General features: G+C 41.0%; 1 protein-coding gene across 10 annotated transcripts in view; it reads right to left on the reverse strand.

Moving 5' to 3' along the window:
- NCKAP5 (NCK associated protein 5) overlaps positions 1-22,308 on the reverse strand; it is a 245,332-nt gene that overhangs the window by 216,696 nt on the left and 6,328 nt on the right. For all 10 annotated transcript variants that reach the window (XR_013930049.1, XR_013930050.1, XM_080399613.1 and 7 more), the window contains exon 2: positions 2,875-2,938. Coding sequence is in view for 8 of the 10 variants with exons in the window: in XM_080399613.1 (XP_080255739.1) it covers positions 2,875-2,938 (64 nt within the window). In the remaining 2 variants the exon portion in view is untranslated. The remainder of the gene's footprint in view (positions 1-2,874; positions 2,939-22,308) is intronic.

The following is a 22,308-nucleotide window of genomic DNA, read 5'->3' on the forward strand; positions in this document are numbered from 1 at the left end:
CCCTAAAAACGAGCGTAGGTTGACATAATGTGGTCACCTCTTACCCTCATGACCTGTCTGTGACTGAAAATTCCAAATAATTTAAAAAAAAAAAAAAAAAACAGACACAAGAAACACTAGCGGGTGCTATCCTGCAAAAGGCTTGTGCGGCGCTTTGCACCCCGGGACACGTGGCAGCACCTGGTGCTCTCTGCCCTGCCTCACACCTGGTGTAAGAAATGCTCTCCATGGGACTGGGCAAGGCACTGAAAGTGGCATGTGCTGTCACCTGTGCTCTTCCCAACTGAAGGCCTTAGTTCACTGAAAACCTTCATGCCAATCTAACTAGCACAACCAACAAAAAAGCAGACAGGAGTAAGTAAAGGCGATTAGCTAATTAGTGATTAAATAAAGCTGTGGTCTGTCACTGGCAGGGGGTGCCATCCCTTTTATCCAGAGTCGCAGCCAGTGACAGCACAGCAAAACCCCTCAGGCACCCGGCAGCTGGCTGGTACCACTGCCCTGCGTCCTCGCCACCAGCCCCAGAGGACTCCGTGCTGTCTCCAGGGCGATGTCCATCACACCAAACAGGGCAGCACATGGGGCTTGGTACCCTGCAGGCAAGCTGCTGGCTGCCAGCACTTGGGAGGAAGCCTCGCTGCTTCCCAAAGCCTTGCTTGCTCACAATCCCTCACTGAAATTTTGCTGTGAATCTTTGTAAAGAATTTGTTTCAGAAGTGGTATGTGCTGCAGGGTCCTTGCTGTGTGCGCCCCGAGAACACAGCTCACACGCGTTACTTCATCCCTGGCCTCTCCTGTGTTCAAATATTCCATCTCCTGGACCCTTACTGTTCACAGCCAAGCAAGTTCATTAATGTTAATTAATGACAGCTGTGTTTCATATTAAAATCACCGGTTCTGAGCCCTGAGACTCAAAGAAGTTTCCATACATCAACAGCTTCAAAGCATTTGTCTCTACAGGCACACTTGTCCTCGGCTGTAGTTGCAGGATAATTGTGAAAATTACCCCTTGGGGAAGAGGGGAAAAACTACCTCGTATTTACCTTAGGGAAGATTGCATCCCCCGAGAGCTACCTATCAGTTCCTAATGGGTTACAACACTCGGCCTCTCAACAAATTATACAAAATTACACTCTGGTTAGCAGGGCTATGTGATTAATCCCACAAACCCATGGTAAAAGGCACAAGAAGTGTCTGATCCTCACGAGATGAGACCACAAGGTGGGTGCGTATGCCAAGAGCCCTACCAGCTCTAGAAGGTTAATCAATATTGCTCATTTCATAAAATCCTGGATTATCCTACTAAATATGTTTTTCACTCAATATATATTATATTATTTCTATGCCTCCAAGGGAAAGCTAGTTTAAAAAAAATAAAGGAAACATTTCAAATAAACAGCTCTTCCCAGATTTTGAAATTTGTTTACACTGAAAACTAAAATGCAATTGCAAATCCAATGCCCCACATCTGCCATTCTCCCTCAAGCAAAATTCCTCCCGGAGGCAGCAGGAGATTGATCTCAGTTACAGACTCTTGCATTGCAGCTTAACGTGATAAAAGTTTGTTTCCCAGTTCTTCCAGGACTGCTGCCCCAATACACATACACTGCCCAGTGGCCAGTCTCCCCCACTGCTGAAAACCCACCGCAAAGCCCTGCTGTGGCCAACCCAGCCGTGCTGCAGACCCAGGGCAGCCGCATCGGCGCGGTCTGGGATGGCCATGGCTGCCATGGCTGAGCTGGGCACACAGCGAGGGCTCGGGGCAAATCAGCAATATCTGCCGGAGCAACCAGTACTTGTCTCCTTCCCTCGTCTCCAATGCACTCGGAGCCCAGAAGCCCCTGCCCCAGCAGAGCCCCCCACAAGGCACCCCCAGCTCTGCTCAAGCAGTGTGTGGCCATGGTGACAGCAATAGAGTCATAGCTGGTTTGTCCTATCTGTCACTTCGGTCCCTCCAAACCTCACTTCATTGAACTAATCATTAATAATAATTTATAAGATACTCACTGGAGGCAGGTAGAATTTAAAGAGCACTGCAACACACAGCTAACGGGGTATGCGCTCCCCAGAGACCCTCAACAACTTCTCCCCACTAAGTTGAACAAACTTTGGACCAAATTCTTTCACAGCCACTATACAACTCAAATCAGTAGCAGTTTCACCAGTATGTTCAAGGGGACTGGTTTGGGTTTTAAGGTTTTTAAACAGGTCTGCTTTAGCCCATGGAAACCCAAGACATTTTATCTGAAGACAGGGACAAACAAACTTCTTAACAGATGGGAAGAGTTCCTTAGATATTAAGTAATTAAGCACACTCAGCATATGTTGGTTCCTTCAGAAAATTGTTTTGAAGAGATAAGGCACTCTATAAATTGAGGTTTGCAGTTAACCAAAAATCTGCCATTTCAACTTTTGCTCACAAGCCTAATCTCATAAATTGCTACATGAAAAATGAAGATATAAGGAGCATTACATGATTTACAAAATTATCAGATTGAGGGTTTTTTAAGTTTCCATGCTTGTATTCTTCCATTTTTCTGCATATAGCTAAGATCTAACAGGCAAGTAAATCTACTGCATTTTGATCTGAAATTGCCTTTCTGTGCTTGCCTTGCTTCCAATTCCAGTAAGTATCACCAGCAGGTAAAAGGATACAGCTTTTCTCTACTGTGGCTTCTCCAAGGAAGCCAAGATAGAGCCTCGAGTTTCCTTGGATTTATGAATGCATCGCTGGCAACCCATCATTGTGTTCAAGACAGCCTTAATGCTCTGGTGACCATCTTCAGCAAGACAAAACGTACCCAAGGCCTGAAGTAATAAGACTTATATACATATAAGACAAGAATTGCAAAGCAGCGAGTTGCTGCAGCTTACCATTGCTCCTTCACTCTTACTTTGTGCAACTTCTCGCTGCAGCCGAGCCACAGACAGCTTCTCCCTATGGGAAAAAAAACCCACCATGTGAGTAGCAGTTCATTTTTCACTGGCAGAGAGAACGCACTGCTTCCCCGTCGGGGTAGCATTCCTGCACATCGCTCCGGTAACCCTCCCGGCAGACCCTGCTCTCCTCACCATGTTTCTCTGCAATATTTAGCGTCTGCATGATTGTTTCATTTTGTGGCAGTTTGACAGAACATTCAATAAATCAGCTGAATCCAAACATCATTTGCTCCATTCAAACAACAAAGTAGCTCATCATGCTGGCGATACAGAAACAGACTGTGCAAATCAGATTGCGTTATTTATTTTCCTATGGCCTTGCACATTGGCTTTATTCCACCCTATATTAACACAAGCTAGAAGGCTGTTAGACCATCAATAAATGTATGCATAAAAATGAAGTTAAAAAGATCTTTTCTTTTCCTACACATACTGTGCTACATTTTGCGACTACCAAGTTATTAGGTTGTTGGGGTTTTTTAATTAGCCTTTTTTCACATAAGACTCTTACCCAACTGTTTGGCTCAAGTAACAATCGATTTGCTTAATTAAGGGTTTGGCGATCACAACACACTTTCACCTGAAAAGTTGTAAGAAAGGCATGAAAGCAGGAGTTTAGTATAGGTAGGAAAGGAAAGAGATTTTCACAGCGTATGGACTGGGAAAACGTAGCACGCACCAAGTACATGAACTGCACCTAGACAGTGGAAGCTGGTGCAGGAACTGACCACTGCAGGAGGGCTACGGGAAAAGAATTTGCTCTGGAAGCTCAGCAAAGCAGAATATACTTTCCAGAAGTGGGACTTAAGCAACCTACCACAGTTTTAAAAGGATTTAAGAAAAACAAAGACACTTTTTCAAACAGGCTGTTTTTAAAGAAGGGTATCTATTTTTGAAAGATTTCTGCACCTTGCAGAAACATCACAGCAATCTGTCAGCACATCAAGAATTTATCAGTACACAACAAAATAAATTTGCAGATGAATAAATTATTTACAAAAGATGATCAGCTTTGAAAACTTCCAGCAAAAGGATTTTTAAATCAGAATATATCCATTATGGTGTTTGAAATCTTCCATTTGCTCATGTTTTGTCCAGAAATTCTACTTGGTGTAATTGGAAGGGAAGACCTGAACCATCCCAGTGGCACTTACCGGGGGTATTTAAAATCTCTGCCCCAGTGACCACCCCATCTAATGTAAATGTCAAGAGTGTGCCTGCCCTTGCCCAGCTGTGCTGTTTGAGGGCTGGCAGGACCGGCTGCTCGCCAAGGGCTGCGTGAGCCCACCGGCCATGCCACCTGGCTTTCCCGAGACATTCTGAGTTCAGCAAAGAAAACCTTCCTGCTGCGCACTGCAGTGAAGTACAAAGTCTTGAAAACACACAGACACATCTCCCAGCTCTCACGGCAGAGAAGAGCAGGGGCTGGAGACTCCCGTCCCCCAAAAACCTGCAAAGGTGCCCAGCTGGGGCTGCGGCAGGACCCGGAGGCTGATCATCTCCCCGGGCTCTGTAACCACTCCTGTCACTGACCGCATCACTGTCATCTGGCATAAAAAGCTAAATGCCTGATGATATTCTATTATTGATCTTGCAAAAAAAAAAAAAAAAAAAAAAAAAAGCCTTTAAACCATTTCTTAGGAACCATTTCTGCTGAGGAAGGCAGACCTGCGTGTACTGCCTAATTACTGTGGGAATTACACACTCATGTCACTGTGCCATAGCTCAGCATACACTCAGGTCACTAACGCAGCCCTCCCTCCCCACTTCAGTAGGAGATGTGGTATTTAAGTCTCCCTAACAGTCAGTTGCCCCCACGTGCTTGCTTGCACTCCCCCAACACTCCCTGCACACCCAGCTAGTGGCAGCCAGCAAGCACGCTTACCTGATTAGTGCCAGGCATTGCTAATATCGTGATTTGTAAACATTTACAATGGTGAAACCACTGAATATTGGCAAAACCTAAAGAAGCCAAAGCCGACACAGCCACAGCCCTGTAGAAGTCGCATTTGTGTTACTCCAGCATGGTATCAAGATGCTCTTGAAAAATTACTGAAAATTGAGAGGTAGCATTAGTACAGCATTGATAGCCTTATCGAAAGTATCCTAAAAACAGGTTCTAAAAGACACGTACCACCCTCCCTCTTCCTTGCTTGGATACTATCACAGGCAAATTACAAAATTGGTTAATCCTATTTTAAGGATTTAGATCATCTGCTGGAAATAGCCCATTGCATTTTTGCTCTGCTTCAGCGACCTAATATGTTTTAGTGGGAAAAGTGAGTGTGCCCTTTGAGGCGCACTTTGACTTTTTAATTGCAAAACAAATGCCTAAAGATATTTTATGAGAAAAGATGCGGGGGGAGGGGGAAATAAACAAACAAAATCCCCACAAACCACTCCTCCATACACTTCCTGCCAGTGGTCTGGAGAGATTTATTTAGTTATTCCTCCTACATGAGGAATACTCCTACTTTCCCGTCTCCCTGTCACCTCCAACATGGAATCAAGGAATTTTATCAGAGTAAATTCCATTTGAGCTCCATCCACAAAGAGGGCTCCTCCTAGCGATGCCAGGTCTTCCTTCGCTGGTGAGGATCCTGGCTGGGATTCAGAAAGAGCTTCCTTAACAGTTTTCCCAGCAAAGGAGAGCAAAGACTGGCATTTTCATATTCTGGTATTAGAAACAGAACCACTCTGCAATAGCAGAAAATGAAAAGAAACCTGACTATCATGTAGGAGAAAAAAATCTGCAATAGCGGATCCAGAAGTGCCATCTGTTCCAGCAGTGTCTAAAAATAAGGCAACTTTGAGGCAAGCAAAGTCTGCGCTCCCACTTCAAATAGGTCCCAGCAGGTCTTCTCCCTCCTGCCTGCATCCCCCAGGTGAAGGAGCTGTGCACTCACAGCCGGACCTACGCAGATGGTTACCTTCCTCTAGGCAGGATGCGCGGCAGAGGCTCAGCGTGCCTGTGGACCACAGTCATCCCCGAGATCATTCCAGGGAGCTTCATTTGCGATGCACTTGGCCCATCGCCCACAGCGAGCCATTTCCCACTACCTCTATACAAACATATGCCAGTATAATGGGTGAGAAATGCTGTCAGAATTGTGTTAGGAGCCAACAGCATTTAACACCAATTTGCAGTGTTGGAAGTTTTCATACAAGATACATGACAAGACAGAACAAGGACTTCCGTGTCGAAGCACGACCAAACAAACCCATTGGTTACTACCCATGATCTCAGGCAGTTTTGATTAAGACAGCGCCTTAAGCAACTATTCTCAGCCCCCATTTTTTAACATGGTGTTACAATTGAATAAGCATTTTACTAGGCCTGAGCTGCAAAAATAATAAGCTTTTAACTGCTTTAGCCTTTCAGATGTTTCATATGCAAAGAACATTTGACATGCAGCTTCAAAGTTAATCTTGGTTTTTTACTCTTTGCTTTTAAATAGGAAAAATCAGTAGCATTACTTTGTTGCTATACAGTTTTATTTATTTTTAATCAAGCATGCTTCATCCATACAGCAATATTAATTAACAAAGTTAATTAGCAACTACAGCCAACCTGCAAGAAAGCAAAATCTTCTCTGAGGATTAAAAAAATTAAAACATGTTCATTGAGAAGTTCTCATGTTTGCTTTTGAAAAACCATCAAATGATAAAAGGTTTACAAAATCACTCTTTGAAAGCACAGTTTATGCTCTTAAGTTTGAATATTTGCATTGTAAGTGGCAAAATTCCCAGCCAAGGACTTTGCAAAGAGATAATTAAAGGAGCCAAACAAGGATTCAATTATATCCTTTCCAGATGGAACCAAGCACACAAGTAGTCACTGTGTGGATGGAAGAAAGATACATTTCAAGTCTCAGTATCGCTGGTAGATATTGCAGTAGCTTGTTCAAAAAAAACAACAGTTTGAGGAAAGCCCATTTAGTCCAAGAAAAACATCACTGTGCTAAATAATCCAGCAAGTTCTGAACTCTCCTTAAACTATAATTTCTCCTTCGCTGTCCCTTCCCATCAGTTGACTCATTCAAATCCCAGACAAAAAACACCTGTATTGTATGACAGTGACAACTAACACACAGCTCATGGCTTTGCTACAGAACTGTGCTACTTGAACCTCTCCCAAGCCACAGGGATAAAGCCAGGTAGGTAAGTCGATGCAATCACAAGCCCACACCTACCACATAATTTTGAACAAATGCTGATACTGTTCCTGATCTGGAAAGAGATATCCTTGGATCAAGCACAAGATAAACTACACTGGATGTGTGAAAGACTCCCCTTAGTTCTCCTTTATACTGCTATTTTACATCAATGGAACAAAACAAAAAACTCCAGCAGTCAACTTCAGCTTCCCAAGTTTTAAAATATTTTCATTTTTATTTTAAAACCTCAGATTCTGAAGCTCTTAGATACAGGGCTTTGCTTCTCCATCTAACACAGAAAAGTATTACTTAAAACAGCTTCTGGATAAAGTTACGGAATAAAGACTCCCTTAAAATGTGCTGAAATATATCAATTTGCCAAGATCTCAGCCATACAGAATTGGGATATATTTTCAGTGGTAAATAGCAATTTTACAGTTTTAACGAAGAAAAATAATTTTATAGTTTTAATGAAGAACACAATCAAAACTCAAAAAGAATGGAAAATGTCTTTGTGATGTCATCCAAAACTGAAGTTAATGCTTCAGTGAACCGTAATCCGCAGGATCCACTAGGAAGATAAGGGCTCCATCAAACCCTGGCATTGTTCTTTCCTGCCTTGATCACACACACAGAGCAGCCCAAATCTGCCAGCGTGCATTGACAGGTCTTGCATTTTCAACACTGACACATGAAGATTTCAGACTTTTCCTATTTCCTTGTTCCGAAGTAAATTATTACTTTCTTACACAAGGAATGAATGTGGACAAAATTTAATAGGTATGACAGCTCCCAAGTTACACACTTGTTTCTTTACCTGCCTTTTCTTCCGTGAACAGGAAAGTGTTTTCTTCATGTCTCATTCTTTCTTGGAAGTATCACTCCAAAGTGATTTCATTTAGAAGTGGTTGGTTCTGCACCATGAAATGAAGCCCAGCTTTTCCTTTCATTTTATACTTACAGTATTTGTAAAGCCAGAAAAGCATCGCTTGACCCACTGAAAAAGTCAAGCTTTGAAAATACGCTTTTAACATTTATTTTCAGTGACCGTGTCCAATCAGAGGGGCCAAGCTATATGCCAGCAAGTCCTTCTGGGCTTTCTGCAGGCTATTTTGGAGCAGAGAAATTCAAACCAAGTTTCCCCCTCTACGCTACGGCTGTGAGATTCAGAAGGTGAATAAATACTTTGTTCATGCAGGGAAAAAGCAAACAGACACATGACAGAGACTTAGAATCTGATTTTGCAAGGCATCCCTAACCACCATGCCTTGGAACCACTCCATATTTATCACCTACCAAAATTATTTCTACGTAACATTTTTTCCCCCCTATATCATCACTTGTAGCCACCGCATTGTTTTTCAAATTACCAGAAAAAAACACCACTGAAATCTATTAAACATGGATTAAACATTGCACGGTTCTAACAACTGACCTAGGGGCAGGGCACTAGTTTGTGCTGAGAGACACAAGCCTGCCTTCCTTCAGCTCCTGGTGTTCCAGGGAAGTTCCCCCATCTGAATGCTGACCAGGCTTGACCCCATCGAGTCTATGAGATCTGACAAGGGAAGAGGCAAGGGTGGAACAGCTGCAGTGAACTAATGTGCCTCTTTCAGCTCCTGTTGCAATCGCAGTGGTTAGTGATGCTGCAACCTTCCTTCCTACTGAAGATCACGTACAACGAAGGCATGTGGTACTTTATAAATGTCAGCGTTGTGTGCATTTTGAAACTGGTCTTTTAGAGTCGCAACGGTTTAACTAGATTTGGCAATAAAAGAGTCATCTTGCAAAGAAATATTCATTGCAAATTTAAAGCCGAGCAAAGTATGACCTTTATTTAATTATTTTTACAATAATTGCAAAGACTGGAGTTACAATAATGGAAGTACTAATGCTGTCAAGCAGAAGCAGAATAGATAGGATGAGCCACGAGTAAGGCACAGGCTCCTATTTATTGCTAATTTATTTGTAATAAAAGATAAGCATACAGAAAACATAATTTACATTAAACTTCTCTTCTACAAGACATGATACTGCCAAATCCAGACAAGCAAAACAGGTAGTAACTTATTTAAACTCTATTTTCTTTGGGTGACACTAACCGTGAGGGGGGAAAAAACAACAACCAACCACCACAGAATTATAACTCTAATCTAAAATAGGTATCAGCAATCCCCACGGGCTCCTCACCAATTTCCAGAGGATTTTAATGTAAAAGAAATCTGAAGCACAAGTTCAAAGACAACCATCTAGTTATTTTCCAGAGGCACCCAAACAAGACACCAAATACAAAAGAAATACTGTGGAAGAAATCACAGGGTAATGTGGGGCTGAATCACGTTCCCCTGGTCAGAAAGAGGGAGGCAAAGAGACGAGCAGAGCGAGGACAGCACCTTCGTTATAAAAGCAAGAAGGTTGCCTTTGGCCAAGAAAGAAGGGCAGAGCCGTGGCAAGGAAATTAGAAAAGGAAAGGTTATCAAGAGTCTGTGGCAGATTATCACAGGATTGTTTTCATGACAAATTACTCTCTCAACACCAGCACGGCAGCTGAAATCAGCTGGGCACTTGAGCATGGTAATTCTCCTGTCCTAAGCGTGTGCATGGGGACAGACGGCAATGCATTTTCAACAGAAGTATCTTCCCTCACATTGGCAATCTTTATTACTTCATTGACATTTATTGTTTTCAACACTGAAATTACGGGTGCAAGGCTGCACGCTTTAATGATTCACTGGTATTTCAGACAACACGTCAAATATATCTATTTTTTAATGCTGGGGTGTCTCCTTCCACTATTTTTGCTGACTCCACAACACATCTCTCAAATTCTGTACGTACTTGGGCCAACAGCATCAGACTTAGGGAGGTCTAGACCCAAAGTTTAGAATGTTGAGTTTTTTCCTCTTGAGCTTTGAGGTGGTTTTTAACCTTGGTAATGTAGAAAAGCCAGCAAAAGGAGAGCAAAAGCTCTTTAAATACAGACCTTTAAATAATGTTCATTAGTAACTGCTAAATAATTATAACGACAATAAATAGAGGCATCAACCCCCCCTTTCAGGTCCTTGACAAGACATGGAGACGGTACCAACAGTCACAATTGATGCAGTTTCTTAACAACAACAAAAAAAAAAAGGGTAAAAAAAGTGATTTCCCTTCCCCATGACACACACATTCAGTTGTAGGAGAAAAGATTTAACATCTGTATGACACAATGCAAAATCATCAGGACAATTATGAATTATGCCAAGCAATCATTGTACAAATCTCCTGGAACTTCCCACTTATGACTATTATTCACAAGATAATACATTCAGTTGCAATTTTTTTTTCAGATATATTCTTCTGAAGTCTTTATTTTGGGCTGAGAATAAAGGGGGAAGAAGAAAATGGGTGGGGGAAAAAAGCTGATTTTTTTTAATGAAACACAGAAATAGAGGGAAAAAATTAACATCTTCCTAATAATTTCTAAAGCATGCAGATAGTCGTGAGAGATACTTAGAGATTTATTTTAAAAATCAGCCGAATCACAAAACAGTGAACTGCAGCAGGCAAAGGACTTACACCAGGCTGTCAACTTTAATGCAGCATCAAGTATAAAAAAATCAAACACCTAAATGCCCAGAAACACCAAGTAAGCAGTACTACAGTACTGAACTCTGAAATACACCTACAGTACAGGATTTCACATTATAAATTAAACAGTCCATGCTTTATGTAAACGCTGCATTTATCAAAAAGCATAGTTAAGGTTTTAGCAGGGCCAAATTCTGTGCAGATTTGCTCTCTGTTTAAACCTTTTGATTCAACATCTCTCAAAAACTACTAAACCACTCTACTACAAATCAGTGAGGATAGGATCTGTCCCACAAAATTTGTTATTATTAAAAGTGATACATTAACAATAAGCCTTATTGTCTCTGTTCTGCAATCCACACCATAACATACCTAGCAAAAGCAACTTGGCAAATTCACACTGTTGTGTAGTTCAGACCTTCTTGACAGAAGTGACTCATTTATCAATTTTAACGTTACATTAACAGTGATATTTGTATTTAATGCTGTTGTTATTTCTGCCAATAAGTTGCAATCCATGAACCATACAGTGGGAATCTGTACAATCAGGCAAACTGCCAAGTTCTCAAGAGACTTATCATTATGGAAAACCTCAGTGTTAAAACAGGGAATAAGAAGAAAAGGACTAATGGAACAGTTTGGAATATTAATTCAGCAAAAGAAACTTTATAATATAGGCATCTGTTGCACACGAATCCTCATCCTTTACTACAAGAATGACTGCTTGCTCTTCCTTAGAGGTGCTACCTTAAAGTATCTTACACAAATGAAAGTATCTGTTGAATGAAAGCCCTAAGATGGTACTAAACTTCTTTCTGAGCATTCTTTCACAGTACAGGCCCACAGTTTGCACTTTTCTAATTAAAACAAAATAGCAGTATTTATCTCCTTTTTGACAGCATCCTCAGAGCCACTGCTTCATTCCTATGACCTTCTCCAGTGTGTGGAAAGCAAATCTTACACTACCACCTTCCCCTTCTGGTGCACTACTAACACACCTGCTCCTCCTGTAGTAGCATATGGTCCAGGAGCTGCACTTCTTAAAATGGGATGACCAGACAGCATGACTGGTCACTAAAACCCTCCCAGTTTAGCTTGATAGCGCAGCTGGGTTCAAAGTGGGTATTGCCAGAGGCACAGGGTCATTGCTGCAGGGCAGTTTGGTCCACGGGAAAAAGACAACTCTTTATGCCACCACCTTTCCCCCCCGCTTATTTCCAACACACACAACTGCCACTCTTCATTTCACGTGCCCACAAGATGCTTTTTTGGTCCTCATCCCCAAATACACCTGCTCTCACTCCTGGAAGTACCAACACCAGTGACATTTGGCTGTTCAGCGGAGCTCACACGGGCCTAGCAATGCATCAATCACCAACACCAGGAGGATGCTGCTAAAGCAGGTGCCACTTTCAAGAGTCCAATTTTTTATTTCTGCAACTCAGTGAAATGGAAAGCAATAGCAGAGATGTGAATACAGCCATGGGAAGATGCCTTTTTTTATGCACATTCAAGAAAGAGAAGAGAAAGAGAGCAAGGACCAGACAGAAACCATGATGTGAAGGGGACTTTTCACATCTTGCCTTTCTTCAGCACGTCATTCAGCAACGCTGCTCTACCCTAGACTGACAACCAGCCCACTGGTGTAGGCTGTGCACTGTGTTGCCATGAGGGAAAGTGGAGTTGTTTTCCTCAATTTAATTACTCCTAGCAGTGTCTTTCGGCTCGGGAGTGTGTAAGGTCTTACTCTGTGTTTTGCTGTTCATTTTTAAGCTGGGTCAAGCCATTCTCCAGACCAGATGGAGTCTCAGTTCTCGTGTTTCTGTCTGGGGCATTCTGTATGATAGACTAGATCCTTACAGCATACAGAATTTATACTGGGTTTATTGCATTGTTTACTTGTGTTAGTAATATTTGTAATCCAGAAGATATCTCCTGATATATGAAGAATTCCCTGGATTGTGACCCAAAGAGATTTAGCAGTGAACCCTGAACCGCTTCGGCCATTTCTAGCAAAAGTTAATTCTTTTCCTCACTAAGCCAGGACCTGGAAAAATGAAAAACAAAGGAAGAAACAAGCAAACAAGTTTTTCTTTTTGCAAAGGACTTGGAAGTTCAGCTAACAAATCCCCCAATCACTGTTTGTTCGTATGTATTTTTTCTCTGGAGAATTGTCATGAGGAGATGATGTGCTGTGGAAATTCTGTTGAAAGGATATGCATTTCCCTAAAGGATTTTTAATGAGAATTTATTGCTCATGAAAGGTTCAGGATTGGCAGCACTTCAGTCTTCAGTTAACGATCTTTGTTTATTAACATAAAATGCATCACACTTAACAGGAGTGTAACTTTCCCAACCCATGCATCTAAGCAGGAAAGAATTCTCACTCCTTCAGTCTTATCCCCTGAGGCTGTCTGAGAAGGTGCTAGCTGAAATGTATGTGGTTGTCCTCTACAAAAATGAAGTCAGAACCCTTGTTTCACATAAGACTGAAAATCACAGAAACACTTTTTTCATAACCAAAATTACTCAATATAAACTAGCAGCAGGAAATAGCAACTGACTGCTATTACTTCTCCTCGTGTCTAATCCTTCCATGAAAACTTTTTACCAGTATCAGAAGACTTTTGATTCATCCTAATCATAACTGCTTTTAAAATCTGTGGGCAAGATTCATGCAAAGTGCTGATCCCACATCTTATTAGCATTTTACCACCTACTGAAACTCAATGAATTTGCAAGAAAGTGATGCAGGCTATGGACAACTGGGTCTGCAAACCAGAGATCCCAGAAACACACCACCAAGCCATCTCCTGTATGTCTATGTGAATAAACAGCAGAAGTGTATTTCTTCAGGAAAAAAGGACCAATCGCACAACTGAAGAAAAACAGAGTGTAAGGCACAAAACCCAAATACACTGTTTTGGACATTAAGCCAAACATGATTTGGACACTAAGCTCAACCAAACTCTTAGATCCCACTGCTTTCTTCATAACTAGCTTTCCTTCTGCTCTGCCCGACTGATCATCCAGCTCGCGTGTGTTTGTGGCAATATTTACAAAGATTTTCCTCCCTGTTCTCTACAAAGCCTTTCAGGTTTGCTCTTACAATGCAAAGATAGCTAATTTTGCTTTATTTCTGATTGACCTCTTACCTCTCTTTTCCACTCCTTTGTTCCCAGATCATCACAACACATTCCTGGTATTCTTTGTAATCTCTTTTTCTTAGGGGTGTTACACAGTGTGAAGTGCTTTATCCATCCAGTAAGTCCACAGCATGAGGACTTCTGTTTTTCTTAACAGGCTAAACTTACCAAGTCTTTTCTCTCTCTGAGCTACATTTACTGCATACTCTGTAACCTTCCAGTTCTCACTCGTGTCCTGTTCTAACTGGACATTAAAATACCTTGGAAAAATCATCTTCTTCTTTTCTTTTTTTTTTCCTCCCCATGGCCAAAGAACAAAACCAAAGTGATTTTATTCTTTTCACCCACTAGACTACTCTCTCTCTTGACTTTTTTTTTTTTTCCTTTACACAATTGTTCAATACTTAAGTATTCTGGCACAGATTGCTAGCAAATCTAACAAAAATCCTTCCTGCCACTCAAACACAAAATACAGTGGAGAATCAAAGTTGTTCAGAAAAAGTTCTTTACTGCTTAAATTAGGAGGTTTTTTTGTTGTTTCTTGTAATTTCATTTTGCAACCCCAAAGATAGGAATACTATTCAATTAAGACCCAGAAATACCTGCTCAGCCAGGTGGGCACATTTCTGCTGGGGACTGTCTCTGTTTTAAGGCCAGAGGCTGCTGAAACTCAGAGCAGGGTGCCAGAGTAGCATCTTGTGCTGCAACCCATCTTTGCTGTCCTCTACTGACTCACCTGAGAGAATTTCTTCTCACATTATTTAATGGGAAATCAAATAAACTGAACAGTGGGATGCTATATACACCTTGGGTACAGCAGAACAGCAGCACCGATTTCCGTGGGTATTACCTATGGACCTCTAGACTAAGCACCTGGCACCAGGATTACAGAGCAGTAACACCGAGTACTTGGTACTCAGGAAATCATCAGAGTGGGTCAAAGTATAAGCCAAACCAGTCTATCAGAGAGAGAGAGAGAGACATGTAAAAATATAGATGTTCTCTATACAAGGAAAACTATCCACATATAACCCATATAGCTCCCATGTTCATATTTCTAAATTTCCAATGTGATACAGTGTATAGAAATGACACACAAGGGGCTGTGGGTGCCCAGTGAAAACATGTAGCAAAGGGAGTGGAGTTAAAACCTAAATGGATGCATACAAGAGGAATATATATTTTAATACACTTTGAAGCAACAACCATTAAAAGGAAAAAAAAGGCTACTAAAATGATAGAAATACGGTTGGCACTGTACAAATAGTTGATCAATACTGAGCACACATGCTGGAAGACATGCAATATTTGCCATATTTACAACACTGCTATAAAATCAGCTATTCAGTTCTACATGTGTATATCCGTGACCTCTATTATTAAAAGTATTAGTGCATCTATTCAATCGTTTTAATTTAAACTGTAGTAGTGACAAAAATATTAAACCAATTCTGAAAATAATTTCAGATATCCAACCATTTTTCATAATTGTGAAAGTAAGAGGCATGTTTCATAGTTAAAGGGCATTTGAGAGAAACTCTGCCAAGATCACCTTCTGTAAAATTATCTGCTTTTGGTAAAAATGTAAAATGGATGATTTGTACTTTAAAAGCAACAGGTCGTTCAATGCTGTGCAACAGCTGGTTCTCGGGCCACCTGCAAAAAGCCATGGGAATGAAAGCATCACTCCTGGCATAAGCTTAGCGACAATATAAACCCTGGAGGCACCTTCCAATAGGACTCCCAGCAAGTGACAGATAAAATAAATGAAATAATTATTTCCTGAAAGCATTTCTCAAATGTCTACATAAAATATATTTTGGATGTACCGATAGGCAGTAATTGCCACTTCGTTTTCAGATTTAGGAATGTGATCCTGTTTATTGACTGCAAAGATTTGAAAAGTGAAGGTAATTCAGACTTTTCCATAAATCTCTGAACTTCAGTAACCTACTAGTTTTGTAGAAGAGGGAAAAAAGAGGAAAGCTAATAACAGCCCATTCTTTTATTTATCTAAAGTGATACCATAACAAATTTCCTTGGAAAAAAAAGTTATAAACTGCTGGGCTTCCCTCAGTCCTCCCCCAGGCTAGAGAACATGCTTCAGTACACCTTAAACAAAATAATGTTCTTTAAACCACGTCTCACTATGCCAGAAAGAAAAAACCCAGCGTGCTGAAAATCACTTTGAAGTATCCTTCAGTAACCCAACGCACAAATTCATATTCATGCAGCCTTACAGCAATAAAATCAGTTCCATGCTAATGATATAATTGTTTCTTCTGTCACTCTGTCTATAAAAGAAGACTGGATAAAGTCAAAGGCAGTGGCCTCTGGCTGATTATGTGTTTTGACAAATTAGATGATTAACTGGAACCTCAAACTCAAGCTTCATTGTCTCAGTAGACCTAAAAGAGGAGAGGAAAAGACACTGGTTTGAAAGGACACGGATCTACAGGGACCCCAGCCCAGACTGAAAGAGCTACTCAAAGAGCATTATTTGTACTGAACCAAACAGTGGCTGGCATGCACACAGCCTAATTTTAATATAGAAATTATAGTTGTCACTTTAAATAATGGACCCTGCATACAGTAATATATGCAAAATGCTTTCCAACATGTTCAAGTAGAGACAGAGAAACTAAGTTATCAACGACAGTTTTACCACATAATATACCAGTCTAACACTTAACAACACTGAAAATGAAATCCAGAGCACATCAGACATATTAGAGGAGCAATGACAGTATTTTTGTGTGTATTTATGAAGCCATTTAAATTCACATATAGTCAAATCACAACCTCAGTGGCTGCCTAGGAATGGAACAGAGAAGACTGAACAGCAACTGGCACAAGATCCACCTGTGTTGCTTAAGTTTTTCTACTGAGCTCAGTTAAAACACTCACATGTGGTGATGTGAACTTGCTTCAGTACAGCATCTTTAAAACCTGCTCTCTGAACATTACATGAAAAAAAAAACATTACCAGATGAAACTTGGGTACTGCCCGTCCTTTCAGCTAGTACAGCTCAACAAAGCTGGGCCAGAACTGTTACTTAGAACTTTTCCAATTATCCGTGATGTGACTGAAAATCCCATTATGAAAAATTGTATTGTCATCATTTTACAAGTAAACACCATCTAAAATAACCAGTTTTCTGTTTAAAACTTGGATCAGGGAAGCAAACACCTTCAAGAAACCCCAGACAATCTAAAACGTCCTTGGAGCATTTTAAATGATTGATTTTCCCCAAAGACATCAGCCAGATCTGCTTTGTGAGTGAGGCCAGCTTCTCAAAGCTCAAAGACCATCAACTTCAATGCAAGTTCAACTTCAGCAAATGAAATAATTTAAAAGATACGGGTGAATAAGGGTCAAGATGTGTTGGCGTTCAGGCACTTCCAAATATATCAAATGTATATTAAGAAATACTTAAAATATTAACTGTCTGAAGCATTAAAATGAAAAAAAAAAAAAATCAGCAGTTCAAATGTCAACCAGATACTTGGGCAAATCTGTATTTCTCCAGTTTCCAAAACAAACAGCCTGTTTTGAAACCAATGTGATGTTCGAATAAAGCTCCTTCCCATTCTTCACAGCAGAAAGATGCCAGTATTAAGTATCAGTAATGAACTGTCTCTGAAATGACTTCTTATAGTCATCACCACAGCCAGCTACATCACCTTTGATACCATGCAAAATACAAACCACACAGTGCCCGTGCTGCATCACCACAAGTACTACCCCACTTACAGAATCAGGAAAAAGTCCGTTACAAATCAAGGAATCTATTATTTCAAAACCTAATTCCCCAGTCAAAAGCTATAAAAAGAAAATAAATCCCCTAAAGCTCATTTGCCTATTAAGTGAGCCTAATCTTGATTTTAAGTTACTTAAATATTAGACAAGGTGAAACTAGAACCACACTTTCAGTACCCATGGTAATAGAGTAGGAAGAAAAACAGCCATATATAAAACTGGTGATAAACTTTGTTAGGTAAATCTGCGTCATTACATGGACATGCCTTCAGCTTATATGACATCGAACATCTGACAGAAAATACATATGTGGGCATTTAGAATTGTTTACACATACCTTAAATTCAAAGGATCAGAATGAGGCTGCAATAAGCACCTCCTTTAACATCTACCACCACGAAATAGCCATTTTCTTGGAGAAAGCCAACAGAAGCCATCTCCTTGATGCCCAGGCTTCATTAGCAAAATTGTAACAGCGGCTCTTTACAGTGTTTTACAGGAGTGCAAAAAGAATGGAAAGCACTTTTATATACAGAATATCTTTTATGAAAGGTGTAGGCTGCTATAAAGGTGTTCAGAGCTTTTCTGAACTCAAGGGATCAATACTTTAGAGATGTTTGTGTTCACTTTCCTTTCCGAAAGCCCCCAAAGCCGAACAGAATAGCTTATACTTTTTCATCATACTGCAAGAACAAACATATTTTGGTATGCTGAGATACTTCCATGTTGACATATTTTTCTTAACAAGATATTGCCTTAATTAGTATCATCTATCATTTGGAGGTTATCTAGAAGACATGTTCAGGATTTTTTTAGCGAAGCAGAAAAACCCCATATGTTTTTAGATTGCGTATTATCGCTTAGTATAAACCCAGTACCTGCTCATTACTGCACATCCCACAGAAACAGTCTTCAGAGTTGACACTGAAAGCCGCTATCATCTAACTGCACGTGGAAATCAAACACTAGGATTTTAGGCTGCACAACATACCCACATACTCACCCCACCACTGAGCACTGCTGGTGACAGCGCGTGACCCAGACACAGGAGCTCTGGCTTTGCCCGGCTGCTGCCTCTGGCCATCAAGGTAGCGCTCGCTCTGCACCAGCAGCTCTGCCACTGGCCTCTGTCTACAAAGTTCTTGCTCAGCATCAACGCAACGTCCCTGTGTGTTAGATGATTATACAGCTACTTGCTAAATTCAAAATTATTTTAGTTAGCATACTCATGCTTTTTTCGCCATCTCAGATGTAGGACAAGATAAACTCTCATGGTACATGAGGTCTGTCAACAGGTACTTTCCCCCTGTGCTGTCTTGTGAAAACATTATGAAAAACTTTATAGACAGCACTTCTCTATGCACTATAGCTTTACTTAAAAATCCAAAGCTTCCCATCTCTCAGAATTACAAGTGACAGATAGAGAAAACTATTTCTTTTCTAGATAGGTATTGAATAATTTCAATTTTCCCCTCTATGCAGGTTGTGGTCTACAAGGTTTCCCAGAGACATATTTTCTTTAAAAACAGGGATATCTTTTAGTGAATTCCCTGCAACAACACCAATCAACTTCCCTTTCATGAGGAAAATGTTTCTAAGTAAATGTACACAAGTACCTCATGGTGTCAAAGGTATTAATGAAGAAAAGTATTTTAAAAGGCTAGAAAGTTATGCCAATCATATCAAGCAGCGCTTTAATACTTTAATCAGGCAATCAGATGGCTGGCTGCACTCACCCATTTCCACTGACACGTATTTAACCAGCTGAGTTGCCCGAGACAAATATCTGGCCCAGATTTTTAAGATAAAGACGATGACGGAGCCAAAACTCAGACAAGTGAAGTTTCACTACAGAGGATGGGGAAGAGAATGCTTTCACTGCCACAAAACAAAATGCCCCTCTGACCCTTCAGACTTCAAGTTTATTTATCTCCTCCTCAGTCGAGGCTTCCAGCCACACACTGGCAGGAATTTTCATTTTTAGATTACAAATCTGCTCGTTCCTCAACGATCAGAGGATTTTCTCAGGAGTTCACTGGCCAGCCATCACCCGGCCACACTGAAGGGCAGAGCCACGCTGTCACCTATTTCACTGCACCCCCTAATGCCTATCCTCTCTACGCCTGTGTTTTATTTCCTCCACATCCCCTCTTTCCCTCGTTCCCCAAAGCACACTGCTTCTTCACTCGCATTTTTACGTTGCTGAAGCAAACAAGTTTTCACCAATTCTAATAGATGTGTTTGGGTGACTGTTCTCCTAAGCAAACGTGGTTTGACACTGAAGTCAATGATTGTGGTCAAAGCCATTCAGTAACGTCTGCGTCCTGTCCCTTGACATCACGGAAGGGGACAGACCTGGGGAGTGAGAGCTGACGCTACAATCCCTGTCAAGGTCAGAGTGCGGAGGCTGTGTGGGAGCGCAGTAACAGAAGCTGGATCCCTAACTACAGGGAGCACGCAGACCCCCTTCCATTATTTCACACGGAGAATGAGACAAGGTGTAATAAATGTACACAAGTTGCACAAATATGATGATCTGAAGAGTCAAATACTTATTTCTGGCACAGTGACCTACAGGAAACGTGCAGTCCCAGCAGGCAGTACAGCTGCTCATGACTCCCAGGACCAGCCCCAGCTTCGAACCAGCGTGCCCCCAAGCCTCACTGCAGAGCGAGGGGCAGGCATCACCCATCCTAACCTCACGGAGTAATCTTAGCCTCAGTGCTTGTTTTTACACAACATACTGCCCTGCTTATGCCCTTCTATACACAAGAGGCGCAAACAAATTGTTTTTATTTCAAACCAGTGAAAGTTTGAGAGCTGTTCTGGCAGGTAGGGGTTTTCTTAATTTCATTTTTAAAAAGAATCAAAAATCTAGATGACAGCATCCAACAAGAAGCAATGGTGACAGTCAGGGCCAGGCTTGCTTATTCTGAGAAATAAAGTTGAGCAGTTTCAGGACCTTGCCTTTTGAGCATAGATTGCATTCTAGCATATCAGATGCTGCAGTAATGGGATTTTGTAAATCCGAAACACATTCATATCGTGTACATAAAGAAATCTCTTGATGTTCTACTTAGTTTAATGCTCTTTTTCATCATATGTACCCACCCATGCCCCCCTGCTTTCAACAGCTAATAACCAACACATCTGATGAAAATTAATTGTCTTGACAGCTTGCATAAAAACTATAAAGGTCCAAAGGAAAAATGCTGTGGCAGCATTTTCTTTCTCTGTAGGACAGTAGCTATGGAAACTATCTTTAGAGGCCAACTGGCCTTCATCCCAGTACAACACAAAAAAATCAAAACACCACTTTCACTGGGTTAGTCAGTGGCACCAGTCTTAATTGTCAACCCCTACAACATTGCTGCATGTTAGCTAGAGCAAAATATTCATTGATTTTGTCAGCAGCAAAGCTGATAATGACATTATAGTACTATTACAGACTTAGGTAATAAACAGCCCTATGAACTGTGCTCAACTGCTAATTATTATGATAACCTGTTATAAAGAACATATAAAACATGTAAAACTAGATGGATATCTAAAATATCAATGTGCAAATTATCCATTTTCTTAATAGAAAACATTTTTTTAATTATTATGCTAGAAATAATTTAGTCTTATCCTCAGGTAAATAACTGCAGCCAAAGAGGAAATCTCTAATCTTATTTAACTGGCACATCTCACTAACTGCAACTCCTACTCTTTTGGAAGGGTTTTATCCCATATAGGTAGCCTGAACAAAAGCTGTGATTTCGAATACAGTCTGACAAAATCATCATTTTTTATGAATGCTGAGAGATTATGAAGGCTTTTTCCCCTCAAAAGGTGACACAAATGAGCCAGAGGTTGACTACTGCAAATGCATGTGGCAACTTCCATCACCAACCACAGAAAAGATCCTGTAGAAGAGCAATCACAGGTCATTAATGAGGCTCTCAAACTTTTGAAGAAATGTGTCTTTGATTGAGAATGGCATTCAAAAAGCAGTGAAAGATTTCATTAAGAAACCTAACTACAAGGAAGGAAGCCAGAGTATCCATGTACCTCCAGCACAGGCATGTTTCCATCTTTGCAGAGGTTGGTATTTCACTTGATTGTACAATTTTGCAACAGTGAGGCACTCCGATACCTTTCTTGAGTTTTTTCTGGAAAAAATTTGCCCACACCAGCATTCTTATTTAAATGGCTTATGGGGACTACCAAGGCAGGACAGAATTATACAGGTCAGGCTTTGTTCAATCAAGAGCCAAATTCTCCCCGGTACCACACAACACTAGCTGGGAGTGGGTCTACTGGGAGCTTTGGAAACGCAACATCTTGAAGGATCTGGCTTCAAACATCAGTACTTTGAAGTGTTCCACACAAACAAACACGAGTACGAACAGAGGCGCGGGCTGGCTGTTGGCTAATTACCCAGGTAAACACTGAGCATCCCCACATCAATTACGGTTGCATTCAAAAAAGTCTACAGCTCTTGGTAGAAGATAACTAAAAAAACATAGCATGTGCCTAAAATACAGGATATCTACAAAACTTGAAAATTTAATTTAGCACACAGATTGCAATCGTGATTATTCGTGGATGCCTAGATCTCCGTCCCACCGCCGCCACAGAGAAGTTATGTTTATCGCCTCCTTACCCCAAGAGGATCTGCTCGCAGGAGCTCAGACACCGGCGGGCAGGCTGGGCAGGCAGCAGGGCCGTGTGGGTGCAGCTCCACCTG

Source organism: Falco punctatus, assembly GCF_963210335.1.
Source record: "Falco punctatus genome assembly, chromosome: 8".
Taxonomy (NCBI): Eukaryota; Metazoa; Chordata; class Aves; order Falconiformes; family Falconidae; genus Falco; species Falco punctatus.